The 20225-nt window shown below is 44.5% G+C and overlaps 1 protein-coding gene and 2 long non-coding RNA genes across 3 annotated transcripts in view; all 3 read left to right on the top strand.

Moving 5' to 3' along the window:
* Positions 1-8814: 8814 nt before the first annotated feature.
* LOC123487966 (ATP synthase subunit f, mitochondrial-like) lies at positions 8815-12232 on the top strand. The gene is made up of 3 exons (XM_045218969.1): positions 8815-8888; positions 9707-9814; positions 12111-12232. The coding sequence occupies exons 1-3, from the start codon at positions 8873-8875 to the stop codon at positions 12230-12232; spliced, it is 246 nt and encodes an 81-aa protein (XP_045074904.1). The 5' UTR covers positions 8815-8872.
* A 100-nt stretch (positions 12233-12332) lies between these two features.
* Positions 12333-12919, top strand: LOC123487964. Its single transcript, XR_006659918.1, has 2 exons — positions 12333-12605; positions 12788-12919. It is a non-coding gene; the product is annotated as an uncharacterized LOC123487964 (long non-coding RNA).
* A 6943-nt stretch (positions 12920-19862) lies between these two features.
* Positions 19863-20225, top strand: part of LOC123487969 — a 1446-nt gene continuing 1083 nt past the window's right edge. Inside the window, exon 1 of the long non-coding RNA XR_006659919.1 lies at positions 19863-20225. This exon is cut by the window's right edge and continues 468 nt beyond it. This is a non-coding gene — a long non-coding RNA (uncharacterized LOC123487969).

Genomic DNA, 20225 nt, shown 5'->3' with positions numbered 1-20225 from the left:
CTAGCAGGTAGCTACTGGTAACGATTAGCAACGATTAGCAACGCAGAGCTTCTCATATGGTGTTGAGTAAAGCTTAACCATGTATTAGATCGTAGGTTGGTAGTTAGTTGTAGTCATATTGTATTTATCATAGGTTAGTATTGTTGTTATTGTAGGTTTCCGTAGGTAATTGTAGAGTTAGTATCGACTACGAGGCTAGCTAGCTGCGGGTAGCTACTGGTAACGATTAGCAACGATTAGCAACGGTGGAGAGCTTCTCATATGGTGTTGAGTAAAGCTTAACCACATATATTAGATCGTAGGTTGGTAGTTAGTTGTAGTTAGGTATTGTATTTACTTATAGGTTAGTATTGTTGTTTGTAGGTTTCCGTAGGTAATTGTAGGTTAGTATCAAGCACGAGGCTAGCTAGCTAGCGGGTAGCTACTGGTAACGATTAGCTGTTTCAATGTTAAATGTGCTGCTAGCCAACGTTTAATTTTTGCTGCGTTATGCGTTATGAAAGGAACTAGACACAGACATGAATTATCTGTTTAGTGTGCTAACACACTCTTGGCAGTTTGTTTGTAACCAAGTATTGGTGCTAAATTGTGTGTTAATGGATGCTAGCTTGCAGTTAGCTACTGCGCCATAGCTAGGTATCGTGGGTAGTTACTGTGTCTTGGCAGTGTCTTCCGCGTGCCGGCTGTAGACGGGCGGAGCTAACTAGCCGTTTTTTCGAACAGAGTCAGAGTCAACACAGTAGCCATTGTGTGCCGGGTAGCACGGAAGCTAGCTAGCTAGCCGTTTCTTCAAACAAAGTCAACACAGTGGCCATTGCTAGCTACCCAACACGACCAGCGAACTGTACGGTAGTAGCTAATTACAATATACTTGTCCCTAGCTAGCCAACGTTGAATCATTGCTGCGTCATGAAAGGAACTTGACACAGACCGAATGATCTGTTTAGTGTGTTATCACACTATTGGTGGTTTGCTGTGACCAAGTGTTTGTGCTAAACTATGTGTTACTGGATGCTAGCATGCTAGTTAGCTCAGTTAACACACTATTGGTGGTTTGTTGTGACCAAGTATTGGTGCTAACTGTGTGTTAAACTGTGTGTTATTGGATGCTAGCATGCTAGTCAGCTGTGGTGTCATAGTTAGCTAGCTGAATAAAGTGGGTTGAGTCTATTCCTTTAAACATTGAACAACTGTGGTTCACAACAATTTCTGATTTCTAAAGGTGGAAGTTGGGAGTTTTTTGTTCGGAGTGGTTCAGTGAAACAATTTTAGTTTCTGAGGTAGAAGTTTTTGGTGAGGGAGGCCCCCTCTCTCCTCTCCCAGATGCTTAGCTCATTTCATTCCGATCTCCTCTGCATTTTTGTAGCCATTTGCTACAGCCTGTCAACTATGCCTCTGCCTATCCCTGTTCTCTCCTCTCTGCACAGGCTACACAAACAACGCACCACACCGCGCGGCTGCTGCCTCTCTAACCTGGTGGTCCCTGCACGCACCCCTCACCTGGAGTTCCAGGTCACAGGCAGCCTCTGGAACTGCCGCTCTGCTGCCAACAAAGCTGACTTCATCCCAGCCTATGCCAACCTCCAGTCCCTCGACTTCCTGGCGCTGACGGAAACATGGATCACCACTGGAAAACACGGCTACTCCTACTGCTCTCTCTCGTCTGACCATGTGTTCTCGCATACCCCGAGAGCATCTGGTCAGAGGGGGTGGGGTACAGGAATCCTCATCTCTCCCAAGTGGACATTCTCAATTTTTCCCCTAACCCATCTGTCTATCTCCTCATTTGAATTCCATGCTGTCACAGTCACTAGCCCATTTAAGCTTAATATCCTTGTCATCTATCGCCCTCCAGGTTCCCTTGGAGAGTTCATCAACGAGCTTGACGCCTTGATAAGTTCCTTTCCTGAGGATGGCTCACCCCTCACAGTTTTGGGGGATTTCAACCTCCCTATGTCCACGTTTGACTCATTTCTCTCTGCCTCCTTCTTTCCACTCCTCTCCTCTTTGACCTCACCCTCTCACCGTCCCCCTACTCACAAGGCAGGCAATACGCTTGACCTCATCTTCACTAGATGCTGCTCCTCTACTAATCTCACTGCAACTCCTCCAAGTCTCCCGACCACTACTTTGTTTCCTTTTCTCTCTCGCTCTCCTCCCACACTACTCACTCTGCCCCTACACAGATGGTAATGCGCCGCCGCAACCTTCGCTCTCTCTCTCCCACTACTCTCTCCTCTTCCATCCTATCATCTCTTCCCTCTGCTCAATCCTTCTCCTCCAATCTCCTGATTCTGCCTCCTCAACCCTCCTCTCCTCCCTTTCTGCATCCCTTTGACTCTCTGTGTCCCCTATCCTCCCGGCCGGCTCGGTCCTCCCCTCCAGCTCCGTGGCTTGATGACTCACTGCGAGCTCACAGAACAGAGCTCCGGCAGCGGAGCGGAAATGGAAGAAAACTAAACTCCCTACCCGACCTGGCATCTTTTCACTCCCTCCTCTCTACATTTTCTTCATCTGTTTCTGCTGCTAAGGCCACCTTCTACCACTCTAAATTCCAAGCATCTGCCTCTAACCCTAGGAAGCTCTTTGCCACATTTTCCTCCCTCCTGAATCCCCCCCCTCCTCTCTCTCTGTGGATGACTTCGTCAACCACTTTGAAAAGAAGGTTGACGACATCCGATCCTCGTTTGTTAAGTCTAATGACACTGCTGGTCCTGCTCACCTGCCCTACCCCTATGCTTTGACTTCTTTCTCCCTCTCTCTCCAGATAAAATCCTGCAACTTGTGACTGCAGGCCGCCCAACAACCTGCCCGCTTGACCCCATCCCCTCCTCCCTTCTCCAGACCATCTCCGGTGACCTTCTCCCCTACCTCACCTCGCTGATCAACTCATCCTTGACCGCCGGCCATGTCCCTTCCGTCTTCAAGAGAGCGAGAGTTGCTCCCCTTCTCAAAAAACCAACACTCGACCCCACTGATGTCAACAACTACAGACCAGTATCCCTTCTCTCTTTTCTTTCCAAAACTATTGAGCGTGCCGTCTTTAGCCAACTCTCTTGCTATCTCTCTCAGAATGACCTTCTTGATCCAAACCAATCAGGTTTCAGGACTGGTCATTCAACTGAGACTGCTCTCCTCTGTGTCACGGAGACTCTCCGCTACTGCTAAAGCTAACTCTCTCTCCCTCTGCTCTTGTCCTTCTAGACCTGTCTGCTGCCTTTGATACTGTGAACCATCAGATCCTCCTCTCCACCCTCTCCGAGCTGGGCATCTCCGGCGCGGCTCACTCCTGGTTGCGTCCTACCTGACCGTCGCTCCCTACCAAGTGGCGTGGCGAGAAGCTGTCTCCGCACCACGTGCTCTCACCACTGGTGTCCCCAAGGCTCAGTTCTAGGCCCTCTCCTTTTCTCCCTATACACCAAGTCACTTGGCTCTGTCATATCCTCACATGGTCTCTCCTATCATTGCTACCGCTGACGATACACAACTAATCTTCTCCTTTCTCCCCTTCTGATAACCAGGTGGCGAATCGCATCTCTGCATGTCTGGCAGACATATCAGTATGGATGACGGATCACCACCATCAAGCTGAACCCTGGCAAGACGGAGCTGCTCTTCCTCCCGGGAAGGACTGCCCGTTCCATGATCTCGCCATCACGGTTGACAACTCCGCTGTGTCCTCCTCCCAGAGTGCGAAGAGCCCAGGCGTGACCCTGGACAACACCCCTGTCGTTCTCCGCCAACATCAAGGCGGTGACCCGCCTCCTGCAGGTTCATGCTCTACAACATTCGGAGAGTACGACTCTGCCTTACACAGGAAGCGGCACAGAGTCCTAATCCAGGCACTTGTCATCTCCCCGTCTGGACTACCAACTCGCTGTTGGCTGGCCTCCCTGCCTGTGCCATTAAACCCCCTACAACTCATCCAGAATGCCGCAGCGCCGTCTGGTGTTCAACCTTCCCAAGTTCTCTCCGCCACCCCCCTCCCACACTCCACTGGCTTCCAGTTGAAGCTCGCATCCGCTACAAGACCATGGTGCTTGCCTATGGAGCAGTGGGGGGGAACGGCACCTCTGTACCTTCAGGCTCTGATCAGTCCCTACACCCAAACGAGGAGCATTGCGCTCATCCACCTCTGGCCTGCTGGCTCCCTTCCTCTGCGGAAGCATAGTTCCCGCTCAGCCCAGTCAAAACTGTTCGCTGCTCTGGCACCCCAATGGTGGAACAAGCTCCCTCACGACGCCAGGACAGCGGAGTCACTCACCACCTTCCGGAGACATTTGAAACCCCACCTCTTTAAGGGAATACCTGGGATAGGATAAAGGAATCCTTCCCCCCAATTGTAAAGTGGTTATCCCACTGGCTATAGGGTGAACGCACCAATTTGTGAGTCGCTCTGGCTAAGAGCGTCTGCTAAATGACGTTAATGTGCCCTTGAGCAAGGCACTTAACCCTAATTGCTCCTGTAAGTCGCTCTGGATAAGAGCGTCTGCTAAATGACTAAAATGTAATGTAAATGAAATGCTTCTTACGAAGCCACTCCTTTGTTGCCCGGGTGGTGTGTTTGGGATCATTGTCATGCTGAAAGACCCAGCCACGTTTCATCTTCAATGCCATTGCTGATGGAAGGAGGTTTTCACTCAAAATCTCACGATACATGGCCCCATTCATTCTTTCCTTTACACGGATCAGTCGTCCTGGTCCCTTTGCAGAAAAACAGCCCCAAAGCATGATGTTTCCACCCCCATGCTTCACAGTAGGTATGGTGTTCTTTGGATGCAACTCAGCATTCTTTGTCCTCCAAACACGACGAGTTGAGTTTTTACCTAAAAGTTATATTTTGGTTTCATCTGACCATATGACATTGTCCCAATCCTCTTCTGGATCATCCAAATGCACTCTAGCAAATTTCAGACGGGCCTGGACATGTACTGGCTTAAGCAGGGGGACACGTCTGGCACTGCAGGATTTGAGTCCCTGGCAGCGTAGTGTGTTACTGATGGTAGGCTTTGTTACTTTGGTCCCAGCTCTCTGCAGGTCATTCACTAGGTCCCCCCGTGTGGTTCTGGGGATTTTTGCTCACCGTTCTTGTGATCATTTTGACCCACGGGGTGAGATCTTGCGTGGAGCCCCAGATCGAGGGAGATTATCAGTGGTCTTGTATGTCTTCCATTTCCTAATAATTGCTCCCACAGTTGATTTCTTCAAACCAAGCTGCTTACCTATTGCAGATTCAGTCTTCCCAGCCTGGTGCAGGTCTACAATTTTGTTTCTGGTGTCCTTTGACAGCTCTTTGGTCTTGGCCATAGTGGAGTTTGGAGTGTGACTGTTTGAGGTTGTGGACAGGTGTCTTTTATACTGATAACAAGTTCAAACAGGTGCCATTAATACAGGTAACAAGTGGAGGACAGAGGAAGCCTCTTAAAGAAGAAGTTACAGGTCTGTGAGAGCCAGAAATCTTGCTTGTTTGTAGGTGACCAAATACTTATTTTCCACCATAATTTGCAAATAAATTCATAAAAATCCTACAATGTGATTTTCTGGATTTTTTTTCTCTCATTTTGTCTGTCATAGTTGACGTGTACCTATGATGAAAATTACAGGCCTCTCTCATCTTTTTAAGTGGGAGAACTTGCACAATTGGTGGCTGACTAAATACTTTTTTTCCCCACTGTATACTGAACAAAAATATAAACGCAACATGCAACAATTTTTAAGGTTTTACATATAAGGAAATCAGTCAATTGAAATAAATCCATTAGGCACTAATCTATGAGTTTCAAATAATTAGGAATACAGATATGCATCTGTTGGTCACAGATACCTAAAAAAAAAAAGAAAAAAAAAGTGTGACCACTATTTGCCTCATGCAGCGCGACATCTCCTTAACATAGAGTTGATCAGGCTGTTGATTGTGGCTTGTGGAATGTTGTCCCACTCCTCTTCAATGGCTGTGCGAAGTTGCTGGATTTTGGCGGGAACTGGAACACGCTGTCGTACACGTCGATCCAGAGCATCCCAAACGTGCTCAACGGGTGACATGTCTGGGGAGTATGCAGGCCATGGAAGAACTGGGACATTTTCAGCTTCCAGGAATTGTGTACAGATCCTTGCGTCTTGGGGCCGTGCATTATCATGCTGAAACATGAGGTGATGGCGGTGGATGAATGGCACAGCAATGGGCCTCAGGATCTCGTCACGGTATCTCTGTGCATTCAAATTGTCATCGATAAAATGCAATTGTGTTCATTGTCCATAGCTTATGCCTGCCCATACCATAACCCCACCGCCACCATGGGGCACTCTGTTCACAATGTTGACATCAGCAAACCGCTCACCCACACAACGCCATACACGTGGTCTGCGGTTGTGAGGCCTGTTGGACGTACTGCCAAATTCTCTGAAACGACGTTGGAGGCGGCTTATGGTAGAGAAATGAACATTCAATTCTCTGGCAACAGCTCTGGTGGACATTCCTGCAGTCAGCATGCCAATTGCGCGCTCCCTCAAAACTTGAGACACCTGTGGCATTGTGTTGTGTGACACAACTGCGCATTTTAGAGTGGCCTTTTATTGTCCCCAGCACAAGGTGCACCTGTGTAATGATCATGCTGTTTAATCATATTCTTGATCTCTAGCACCTGTCAAGTGGATGGATTATCTTGGCAAAGGAGAAATGCTCACTACCAGGATTGAAACAAATTTGTGTACACAATTTGAGAGAAATAAGCTTTTTGTGTGTATGGAACATTTCTGGGATCTTTTATTTCAGCTCATGAAACATGGGACCAACACTTTACATGTTGCGTTTATATTTTTGTTCAGTGTAGATACTGTATATACTCCTTCCTGTATATCCATGACATCACATCCTGTCTCTTTACATGTTGCGTTTATATTGTTGTTCAGTGTAGATACTGTATATACTCTTTCCTGTATATCCATGACATCACATCCTGTCTCTTTACATGTTGCGTTTATATTGTTGTTCAGTGTAGATACTGTATATACTCCTTCCTGTATATCCATGACATCACATCCTGTCTCTTTACATGTTGCGCTTTTATATTGTTGTTCAGTGTAGATACTGTATATACTCCTTCCTGTATATCCATGACATCACATCCTGTCTTTTACATGTTGTTCAGAGCTTATTACTTTCTCCTGTTCTTCATCTTCTTTCTATTTCTCATGTGTTTTAGTTGGTTGATTCCAGGTGACTACCTCATGAAGCTGGTTGAGAGAATGCCAAGAGTGTGCAAAGCTGTCATCAAGGCAAAGGGGTGGCTACTTTGAAGAATCTCAAATATAAAATATATTTTGATCTGTTTAACTCTTTTTGGTTACTACATGATTCCATATGTGTTATTTCATAGTTTTGATGTCTTCACTATTATTCTATAATGTACAAAATATTAAAAAATAAAGAAAAACCCTTGAATGAGTAGGTGGTTCCAAACTTTTGACTGGTACTGTATATATATATATATGATGGGATGTATCGACATTATGGACAGTATGTGGATAGAATATGTAGTATATCTGTAGAATACGTAGGATAGAATAGTATATATACAGCAATAGTTAAATAGGATGAGCCTTGACTAGAATACAGTATAATATAATATGCCATTTAGCAGACGCTTTAATCCAAAGCGACTTACAGTCATGTGTGCATACATGTTTACGTATGGGTGGTCCCGGGGATTGAACCCACTACCCTGGCGTTACAAGCGCCGTGCTCTACCAATTGAGCTACAGAGGACCACATTGAACTACAGAGGACCAGTATATACATATGAAATGAGTAAAACATGATGTAAACATTATTGAAGTGACCAGTGTTCCATGTCTATAGGGCAGCAGTCTCTACGGTGCATTGTAGAGCAACCTGGTGGTAGTCGCTAGTGACAGTGACTAAGTTCAGGGCAGTGATGGCTATTTAACAGTCTGATGGCCTGGAGATAGAAGCTGTTTTTTTCAGTCTCTCGGTCCCAGCCTTGATGCACCTGTACTGGCTTCATCTTCTGGATGATAGCGGGGTGAACAGGCCGTGGCTCGGGTGGTTGATGTCCTTTTGGCCTTCCTGTGACATCGGGTGCTGTAGATGTTCTGGAGGGCAGGCAGTGTGATGCGTTGGGCAGACCGCACCACCCTCTGGAGAGTCCTACGGTTGCGGGCGCGGTGCAGTTGCCGTACCAGGCGGTGATACAGCCTGACAGGATGCTCTCAAACTCTGTTACGTTAGGTAATTAGTTAAATGTCAGCTTGAATAGACACCTGATCAAAACCATCATTCTGAAACAAACTGCGTTGAAGATAGTTTATTGCCTATTCCTCTCTGACTGCATTCCGTTTATGTTATCTGCTGCCCTCTAGTGGATAGACGCGGCTCTGCAGACCGGCGAATCAGCTGGTGCGTTCATAAATAAATGTATCTTTCTGTTATTAGTTGTGTTGTAAAATATATTATGAGTCTAAATGTATTTTTAATTTATTTTTAACAAATAATTTTATTGTTATACACCCCTAACAATATTTATAAAAAATATTTTGCCTTGCTACTTTCCTCGCTCTTGTCTAGATGGGATACAGTTATTGTCAAATTGACGTCAACAGTAGATTATAATATTTTAGCATTTTAGCTAGCCCTAACCCTTACCCTTTTCCTAACCTTAAACGAATTATCATAACCTGCTACGTTTTTTTTCTCCTAACCTGTTGCGTACGTTCTCCTAAACTTACTATGAAAAGGGAATTTTGACAAAAGCTGTATCCCTTCTAGACAAAAAAAACACGTTCCTCCCACAATCCTCTCCTTCCATTTCAGTCCCAACATCCACCGCGGTATTCACTCTCTCCTCCGAGCAAGATGGCGGACAGGATAGGTAACTGCGTTCGTTGGTCCCGTGTGTGAAACGTTTACGTTTGTTTTACGGAACTCACATCTTCCACTCCAGCATTTACGCGCAGAATATTGTATTTTATTGCATAAATAAGCGAGATGTGTGGAGTTTAGTTGATGTTCCGATGTTGTTTGAAGGCCGCGGTTAATCCACGGTTAGAGTCAAGTCAAGGACTTTGCTGTCATGGCCATTCAAAACGGGACAGATACAACTTTATATAACAACTTGGGTATATTGCATGGGGCAAAAAATATTCAGTGACAGCTTCTCTAAAGGGTGTAAATTCAACCAGTTTTACAGCGTGTGGCCGTCCAGACGATATGCTAGGTGGTTAGGTCTTTAGCCAGGGAGGTTAGCTAGCTAAGCTAGTTAGCCTGCAGGACTGGCCTCTGCCTGCATGCAGTTGGCAACGTCTGTAGCTTGCTGGCTAATGACCGCTAAGGGGTTTATAACAACACCTTCTCTCTGAGCGATCCAGGCTCAACATAACTCCCGTGACTTTGAACTAGCCAACTATCTTAACTTTAGTTAGCTATCTAGAGAACTCAAAGTGGTCAGGTAACTTATGCATCTTCGTGGATATGAGAATTTTACACTGCTGGCTCCGGTCTCTAGTGAAATACTAACGACATGGTAACCATATAACTTGTAGCAATGAATGGCGGTCTTCGGTGGTGTGTGTGAGTGAGTGGAGACGGAGGGTGTGTATTTATTGTGTGTGTGTACCTGTGTCCTTAGTTCCCGTGGGTGAGAGAGACGGAGGGTGTGTATTTATTGTGTGTGTCTACCTGTGTCCTTAGTTCCCGTGGGTGAGAAGCGTCTGATGGATGTGAAGCTGGGAGAGCTGGGCTCGTGGCTGGGCAAGAGGGACTTCACTCCCAACGGAGTCCTCGCCAGCATCCGCAATGGTGATAATGGTTATAACACACACTGACACACAAACACAGTGTCTAACAGTAACATGTCGTCTCTCTCCAGGGCATGACAGATACCCCCTCCCGTCTAACAGTAACATGTTGTCTCTCTCCAGGTCATGACAGATACCCCCCTCCGTCTAACAGAAACATGTCGTCTCTCCAGGTCATGACATGATACCCTCCCGTCTAACAGTAACATGTTGTCTCTCTCTCATGTCATGACAGATACCCCCTCCCGTCTAACAGTAACATGTCGCCTCTCCAGGTCATGACAGATACCCCTCCGCCTAACAGTAACATGTTGTCTCTCTCCAGGTCATGACAGATACCCCCTCCCGTCTAACAGTAACATGTCGCCTCTCCAGGTCATGACAGATACCCCTCCCGTCTAACAGTAACATGTTGTCTCTCTCCAGGTCATGACAGATACCCCCTCCCGTCTAACAGAAACATGTCGTCTCTCCAGGTCATGACAGATACATTCCCTCCCGTCTAACAGTAACATGTTGTCTCTCTCCAGGTCATGACAGATACCCCCTCCCGTCTAACAGTAACATGTCGCCTCTCCAGGTCATGACAGATACCCCCTCCCGTCTAACAGTAACATGTTGTCTCTCTCCAGGTCATGACAGATACCCTCCCGTCTAACAGTAACATGTCGTCTCTCCAGGTCGATGACAGATACCCCCTCCCGTCTAACAGTAACATGTTGTCTCTCTCCAGGTCATGACAGATACCCCCTCCCGTCTAACAGAAACATGTCGTCTCTCCAGGTCATGACAGATACCCCCTCCCGTCTAACAGTAACATGTCGTCTCTCCAGGTCATGACAGATACCCCCTCCCGTCTAACAGTAACATGTTGTCTCTCTCCAGGTCATGACAGATACCCCCTCCCGTCTAACAGTAACATGTCGCCTCTCCAGGTCATGACAGATACCCCCTCCCCGTCTAACAGTAACATGTTGTCTCTCTCCAGGTCATGACAGATACCCCCTCCCGTCTAACAGTAACATGTCGTCTCTCCAGGTCATGACAGATACCCCTCCCCGTCTAACAGTAACATGTTGTCTCTCCAGGTCATGACAGATACCCCCTCCCGTCTAACAGTAACATGTTGTCTCTCTCCAGGTCATGACAGATACCCCCTCCCGTCTAACAGTAACATGTCAGTCTCTCCAGGTCATGACAGATACCCCTCCCGTCTAACAGTAACATGTTGTCTCTCTCCAGGTCATGACAGATACCCCCTCCCGTCTAACAGTAACATGTCGTCTCTCCAGGTCATGACAGATACCCCCTCCCCGTCTAACAGTAACATGTTGTCTCTCCAGGTCATGACAGATACCCCTCCCGTCTAACAGTAACATGTCGTCTCTCCAGGTCATGACAGATACCCCCTCCTGCCTAACAGTAACATGTCGTCTCTCCAGGTCATGACAGATACCCCCTCCCCGTCTAACAGTAACATGTTGTCTCTCCAGGTCATGACAGATACCCCCTCCGTCTAACAGTAACATGTCGTCTCTCCAGGTCATGACAGATACCCCCCTCCCGTCTAACAGTAACATGTTGTCTCTCCAGGTCATGACAGATACCCCCTCCCGTCTAACAGTAACATGTTGTCTCTCTCCAGGTCATGACAGATACCCCCTCCCGTCTAACAGTAACATGTTGTCTCTCTCCAGGTCATGACAGATACCCCTCCCGTCTAACAGTAACATGTTGTCTCTCCCAGGTCATGACAGATACCCCCTCCCGTCTAACAGTAACATGTCGTCTCTCCAGGTCATGACAGATACCCCCTCCCGTCTAACAGTAACATGTTGTCTCTCCAGGTCATGACAGATACCCCCTCCCGTCTAACAGTAACATGTCGTCTCTCCAGGTCATGACAGATACCCCCTCCCGTCTAACAGTAACATGTCGTCTCTCCAGGTCATGACAGATACCCCCTCCCGTCTAACAGTAACATGTCGTCTCTCCAGGTCATGACAGATACCCTCCCCCGTCTAACAGTAACATGTTGTCTCTCCAGGTCATGACAGATACCCTCCCGTCTAACAGTAACATGTCGTCTCTCCAGGTCATGACAGATACCCCCTCCCGTCTAACAGTAACATGTCGTCTCTCCAGGTCATGACAGATACCCCCTCCCATCTAACAGTAACATGTTGTCTCTCTCCAGGTCATGACAGATACCCCCTCCCGTCTAACAGTAACATGTCGTCTCTCCAGGTCATGACAGATACCCCCTCCCGTCTAACAGTAACATGTCGTCTCTCCAGGTCATGACAGATATTACAACAAGTACATCAACGTGAAGAAGGGAGGTATTGGAGGCGTGGCCATGCTGCTGGTTGGATACGTGGCCCTCAGCTACATGTGGGAGTTCAACCACCCTCAGTAAGTAACACACTACACTGGGAGGACACACACTACACACACACACACACTAGACTGGGAGTACACACACACTACACACACACACTGCACTGGGAGTACACACACACTACACTGGGAGTACACACACACACACACACACTGGGAGTACACACACACACACACACACTCTACACTGGGAGTTCGACCACCTCAGTAAGTAACACACTGGATTGGTTCAAATTCTCTACTCTTCTCCAGAAGTGTGCACTCATTCACTCCCCCTCCATTTAAAAGCATTGGATTGGAGGAAGCGTGGCCAGAGGGAGTGTCCACCATATTCCTCAGTCCATCCCTTCTGAATCCATGAGGGGGAGTGTGAGTGCACCCTTCTCCTGAAGGTAACGAGTGCACCCTTCAGGAGAAGGTGACGAGCATGATGACCTCAAAGCACTGTGAAGGAACATCTGATCTCATTTAACCTGCTTCCCTCGCTCTCTGTCCCCCTCTCTCCGTTTCCTCTCTGTCCCTCTCTCCGTTTCCTCTCTGTCCCTCTCTCCATTTCCTCTTCTCTCCGTCTCAGAGCACGACCGCTGGAGGAAGTACCACTAAGGCCCCGCCCCGACCCGGCAGGGAGAAGCCTGACCTCTGACCCTAGTTCTGTAAAATACCACCGTTGTGACCAAGGATAAATAAAACTACTTCTAACATTTAACTGATGGCTGTTGGGTTTATTACGGTGTTGGATGTTGGAGGCGTGAGTGTTTTTTATTCTGGGTGAAATTAGAAGTTTAGTGTCTGGTTGATGTTAGCTGCAGAAGTTAACTACAGGGGGAAATTATACAAAAGATGAACTAGTTGAAATAACCATGGACGTTTTTTAAAAATGTTAGTGAACTACAGTAAAAAAAGTTTGGACACCTCCTCATTCAAGGTTTTTTTCTTTATTTTCAATATTTTTTACATTGTATAATAATTGACTTCAAAACTATGAAATAACACATATGGAATCATGTAGTAACCAAAGAAGTGTTAAACAAATTTGAGATTATTCAAATAGCCACCCTTTTGCCTTGACAACTTTGCACACTTTTGGCATTCTCTCAACCAGCTTCATGAGGTAGTCACCTGGAATGCATTTCAATTAACAGGTGTGCCTAATTAAAAAGTAACATGACACGGAGGAACGAGAGACTGACGAACAGGTTTATTGTATTTTACAGACTGGAACAGGTTTGTTGTATTTTCCAGACTAGAACATGACCCGGAGGAACAAGAGACTGACTGGAACAGGTTTATTGTATTTTACAGACTAGAACATGACCCGGAGGAACAAGAGACTGACCAACAGGTTTATTGTATTTTACAGACTAGAACATGACCAGGAGGAACAAGAGACTGACCAACAGGTTTATTGTATTTTACAGACTAGAACAGGTTTATTGTATTTTACAGACTAGAACATGACCCGGAGGAACGAGAGACTGACGAACAGGTTTATTGTATTTTACAGACTAGAACATGACCCGGAGGAACGAGAGACTGACCAACAGGTTTATTGTATTTTACAGACTAGAACAGGTTTATTGTATTTTACAGACTAGAACAGGTTTATTGTATTTTACAGACTAGAACATGACCCGGAGGAACGAGAGACTGACGAACAGGTTTATTGTATTTTACAGACTGGAACAGGTTTGTTGTATTTTCCAGACTAGAACATGACCCGGAGGAACAAGAGACTGACTAACAGGTTTGTTGTATTTTTTACAGACTGGAACAGGTTTGTTGTATTTTCCAGACTAGAACATGACCCGGAGGAACAAGAGACTGACGAACAGGTTTATTGTATTTTCCAGACTAGAACATGAGCAGGAGGAACAAGAGACTGACTGGAACAGGTTTATTGTATTTTACAGACTAGAACATGACCCGGAGGAACAAGAGACTGACTGGAACAGGTTTATTGTATTTTACAGACTAGAACATGACCCGGAGGAACAAGAGTGACTGGAACAGGTTTATTGTATTTTACGGAGGAACAAGAGACTGACTGGAACAGGTTTATTGTATTTTCCAGACTAGAACATGACCCGGAGGAACAAGAGACTGACGAACAGGTTTATTGTATTTTACAGACTAGAACATGACCAGAAGGAACAAGAGACTGACAAACAGGTTTATTGTATTTTACAGACTAGAACATGACCCGGAAGAACAAGAGACTGACCAACAGGTTTATTGTATTTTACAGACTAGAACAGGTTTATTGTATTTACAGACTAGAACATGACCCGGAGGAACGAGAGACTGACGAACAGGTTAGTGTATTTTACAGACTGGAACAGGTTTGTTGTATTTTCCAGACTAGAACATGACCCGGAGGAACAAGAGACTGACTAACAGGTTTATTGTATTTTACAGACTGGAACAGGTTTGTTGTATTTTCCAGACTAGAACATGACCCGGAGGAACAAGAGACTGACGAACAGGTTTATTGTATTTTCCAGACTAGAACATGAGCAGGAGGAACAAGAGACTGACTGGAACAGGTTTATTGTATTTTACAGACTAGAACATGACCCGGAGGAACAAGAGACTGACTGGAACAGGTTTATTGTATTTTACAGACTAGAACATGACCCGGAGGAACAAGAGTGACTGGAACAGGTTTATTGTATTTTACGGAGGAACAAGAGAGACTGACTGGAACAGGTTTATTGTATTTTCCAGACTAGAACATGACCCGGAGGAACAAGAGACTGACGAACAGGTTTATTGTATTTTACAGACTAGAACATGACCAGAAGGAACAAGAGACTGACAAACAGGTTTATTGTATTTTACAGACTAGAACATGACCCGGAAGAACAAGAGACTGACCAACAGGTTTATTGTATTTTACAGACTAGAACAGGTTTATTGTATTTTACAGACTAGAACATGACCCGGAGGAACAAGAGACTGACGAACAGGTTTATTGTATTTTACAGACTAGAACATGACCAGGAGGAACAAGAGACTGACCAACAGGTTTATTGTATTTTACAGACTAGAACAGGTTTATTGTATTTTACAGACTAGAACATGACCCGGAGGAAACGAGAGACTGACGAACAGGTTTATTGTATTTACAGACTAGAACATGACCCGGAGGAACGAGAGACTGACCAACAGGTTTATTGTATTTTACAGACTAGAACAGGTTTATTGTATTTTACAGACTAGAACAGGTTTATTGTATTTTACAGACTAGAACATGACCCGGAGGAACGAGAGACTGACGAACAGGTTTATTGTATTTTACAGACTGGAACAGGTTTGTTGTATTTTCCAGACTAGAACATGACCCGGAGGAACAAGAGACTGACTAACAGGTTTATTGTATTTTACAGACTGGAACAGGTTTGTTGTATTTTCCAGACTAGAACATGACCCGGAGGAACAAGAGACTGACGAACAGGTTTATTGTATTTTCCAGACTAGAACATGAGCAGGAGGAACAAGAGACTGACTGGAACAGGTTTATTGTATTTTACAGACTAGAACATGACCCGGAGGAACAAGAGACTGACTGGAACAGGTTTATTGTATTTTACAGACTAGAACATGACCCGGAGGAACAAGAGTGACTGGAACAGGTTTATTGTATTTTACGGAGGAACAAGAGACTGACTGGAACAGGTTTATTGTATTTTCCAGACTAGAACATGACCCGGAGGAACAAGAGACTGACGAACAGGTTTATTGTATTTTACAGACTAGAACATGACCAGAAGGAACAAGAGACTGACAAACAGGTTTATTGTATTTTACAGACTAGAACATGACCCGGAAGAACAAGAGACTGACCAACAGGTTTATTGTATTTTACAGACTAGAACAGGTTTATTGTATTTTACAGACTAGAACATGACCCGGAGGAACGAGAGACTGACGAACAGGTTTATTGTATTTTACAGACTGGAACAGGTTTGTTGTATTTTCCAGACTAGAACATGACCCGGAGGAACAAGAGACTGACTAACAGGTTTATTGTATTTTACAGACTGGAACAGGTTTGTTGTATTTTCCAGACTAGAACATGACCCGGAGGAACAAGAGACTGACGAACAGGTTTATTGTATTTTCCAGACTAGAACATGAGCAGGAGGAACAAGAGACTGACTGGAACAGGTTTATTGTATTTTACAGACTAGAAACCATGACCCGGAGGAACAAGAGACTGGACTGGAACAGGTTTATTGTATTTTACAGACTAGAAACATGACCCGGAGGAACAAGAGTGACTGGAACAGGTTTATTGTATTTACGGAGGAACAAGAGACTGACTGGAACAGGTTTATTGTATTTTCCAGACTAGAACATGACCCGGAGGAACAAGAGACTGACGAACAGGTTTATTGTATTTTACAGACTAGAACATGACCAGAAGGAACAAGAGACTGACAAACAGGTTTATTGTATTTTACAGACTAGAACATGACCCGGAAGAACAAGAGACTGACCAACAGGTTTATTGTATTTTACAGACTAGAACAGGTTTATTGTATTTTACAGACTAGAACATGACCCGGAGGAACGAGAGACTGACGAACAGGTTTATTGTATTTTACAGACTGGAACAGGTTTGTTGTATTTTCCAGACTAGAACATGACCCGGAGGAACAAGAGACTGACTAACAGGTTTATTGTATTTTACAGACTGGAACAGGTTTGTTGTATTTTCCAGACTAGAACATGACCCGGAGGACCAAGAGAGACTGACTGGAACAGGTTTATTGTATTTTTACAGACTAGAACATGACCCGGAGGAACAAGAGACTGACTGGAACAGGTTTATTGTATTTTACAGACTAGAACATGACCCGGAGGAACAAGAGAGCTGACTGGAACAGGTTTATTGTATTTATACAGACTAGAACATGACCCGGAGGAACAAGAGACTGACTGGAACAGGTTTATTGTATTTTACGGAGGAACAAGAGACTGACTGGAACAGGTTTATTGTATTTTCCAGACTAGAACATGACCCGGAGGAACAAGACTGACGAACAGGTTTATTGTATTTTACAGACTAGAACATGACCAGAAGGAACAAAGAGACTGACAAACAGGTTTATTGTATTTTACAGACTAGAACATGACCCGAAGAACAAGAGACTGACCAACAGGTTTATTGTATTTTACAGACTAGAACAGGTTTATTGTATTTTACAGACTAGAACATGACCCGGAGGAACGAGAGACTGACGAACAGGTTTATTGTATTTTACAGACTGGAACAGGTTTGTTGTATTTTCCAGACTAGAACATGACCCGGAGGAACAAGAGACTGACGAACAGGTTTATTGTATTTTACAGACTGGAACAGGTTTATTGTATTTTAAAGACTAGAACATGACCCGGAGGAACAAGAGACTGACTGGAACAGGTTTATTGTATTTTCCAGACTAGAACATGACCAAGAGGAACTAGAGACTGACTAGAACAGGTTTATTGTATTTTACAGACTAGAACAAGAGACTGACTGGAACAGGTTTATTGTATTTTCCAGACTAGAACATGACCAGGAGGAACAAGAGACTGACTGGAACAGGTTTATTGTATTTTACAGACTAGAACATGACCCGGAGGAACAAGAGACTGACGAACAGGTTTATTGTATTTTACAGACTAGAACATGACCAGGAGGAACAAGAGACTGACGAACAGGTTTATTGTATTTTACAGACTAGAACATGACCCGGAAGAACAAGAGACTGACCAACAGGTTTATTGTATTTTACAGACTAGAACAGGTTTATTGTATTTTACAGACTAGAACAGGTTTATTGTATTTTACAGACTAGAACATGACCCGGAGGAACGAGAGACTGACGAACAGGTTTATTGTATTTTACAGACTAGAACATGACCAGGAGGAACAAGAGACTGACGAACAGGTTTATTGTATTTTACAGACTAGAACATGACCCGGAAGAACAAGAGACTGACCAACAGGTTTATTGTATTTTACAGACTAGAACAGGTTTATTGTATTTTACAGACTAGAACATGACCCGGAGGAACAAGAGACTGACGAACAGGTTTATTGTATTTTACAGACTAGAACAGGTTTATTGTATTTTCCAGACTAGAACATGACCCGGAGGAGCAAGAGACTGACGAACAGGTTTATTGTATTTTACAGACTAGAACATGACCAGGAGGAACAAGAGACTGACAAACAGGTTTATTGTATTTTACAGACTAGAACATGACCCGGAAGAACAAGAGACTGACCAACAGGTTTATTGTATTTTACAGACTAGAACAGGTTTATTGTATTTTACAGACTAGAACATGACCCGGAGGAACGAGAGACTGACGAACAGGTTTATTGTATTTTACAGACTGGAACAGGTTTGTTGTATTTTCCAGACTAGAACATGACCCGGAGGAACAAGAGACTGACGAACAGGTTTATTGTATTTTACAGACTAGAACAGGTTTATTGTATTTTACAGACTAGAACATGACCAGGAGGAACAAGAGACTGACGAACAGGTTTATTGTATTTTCCAGACTAGAACATGACCAGGAGGAACAAGAGACTGACTGGAACAAGAGACTGACTGGAACAGGTTTATTGTATTTTCCAGACTAGAACAAGAGACTGACTGGAACAGGTTTATTGTATTTTCCAGACTAGAACATGACCTGGAGGAACAAGAGACTGACTGGAACAAGAGACTGACTGGAACAGGTTTATTGTATTTTCCAGACTAGAACATGACCCGGAGGAACAAGAGACTGACTGGAACAGGTTTATTGTATTTTCCAGACTAGAACATGACCTGGAGGAACAAGAGACTGACTGGAACAAGAGACTGACTGGAACAGGTTTATTGTATTTTACAGACTAGAACATGACCCGGAGGAACAAGAGACTGACTGGAACAGGTTTATTGTATTTACAGACTAGAACAGACCCGAGGAACAAAGAGACTGAGAACAGGTTTATTGTATTTTCCAGACTAGAACATGAACCGGAGGAACAAGAGACTGACGAACAGGTTTATTGTATTTTTACAGACTAGAACATGACCCGGAGGAACAAGAGACCGACTGGAACAGGTTTGTTGTATTTTACAGACTAGAACAGGTTTATTGTATTTTACAGAGGAACAAGAGACTGACTGGAACAGGTTTATTGTATTTTACAGACTGGAACAGGTTTGTTGTATTTTCCAGACTAGAACATGACCCGGAGGAACAAGAGACTGACGAACAGATTTATTGTATTTTACAGACTAGAACATGACCAGGAGGAACAAGAGACTGACGAACAGGTTTATTGTATTTTACAGACTAGAACATGACCCGGAGGAACAAGAGACTGACTGGAACAGGTTTATTGTATTTTCCAGACAAGAACATGACCAGGAGGAACAAGAGACTGACTAGAACAGGTTTATTGTATTTTACAGACAAGAACATGACCAGGAGGAACAAGAGACTGACTAGAACAGGTTTATTGTATTTTACAGACTAGAACAAGAGACTGACTGGAACAGGTTTATTGTATTTTCCAGACTAGAACATGACCCGGAGGAACAAGAGACTGACTGGAACAGGTTTATTGTATTTTACAGACTAGAACATGACCAGGAGGAACAAGAGACTGACTGGAACAAGAGACTGACTGGAACAGGTTTATTGTATTTTACAGACTAGAACATGCTGAAAGTGTGTGTAATCTACAAAGGCAACACATATCTGTCACACCACATCTCCCCACCACCTCTGGTGGAAAAAGCGTGTGTAAGGATCCAACACAGCAACGTCACAGCTGAAGAGTTCTGTTTCAATTCATGAAGGTTGGACTCTGAAGCCAGTAAAATGGGAGTATTCTGGATGAATAACAGGCCACATCCAGGGTGAAGATAAACCACGCGTTGGTTAGAATGTAAACTAGTCCCTTCACTCACACATGGAGGTCTGAAGATTGGATATTGTTAAAATATTTCATATTATTT

The sequence above is a fragment of the Coregonus clupeaformis genome, unplaced genomic scaffold, assembly GCF_020615455.1.
Source record: "Coregonus clupeaformis isolate EN_2021a unplaced genomic scaffold, ASM2061545v1 scaf1938, whole genome shotgun sequence".
NCBI classification, from domain to species: domain Eukaryota; kingdom Metazoa; phylum Chordata; class Actinopteri; order Salmoniformes; family Salmonidae; genus Coregonus; species Coregonus clupeaformis.
This window is presented reverse-complemented; position numbering and strand designations above follow the sequence as displayed.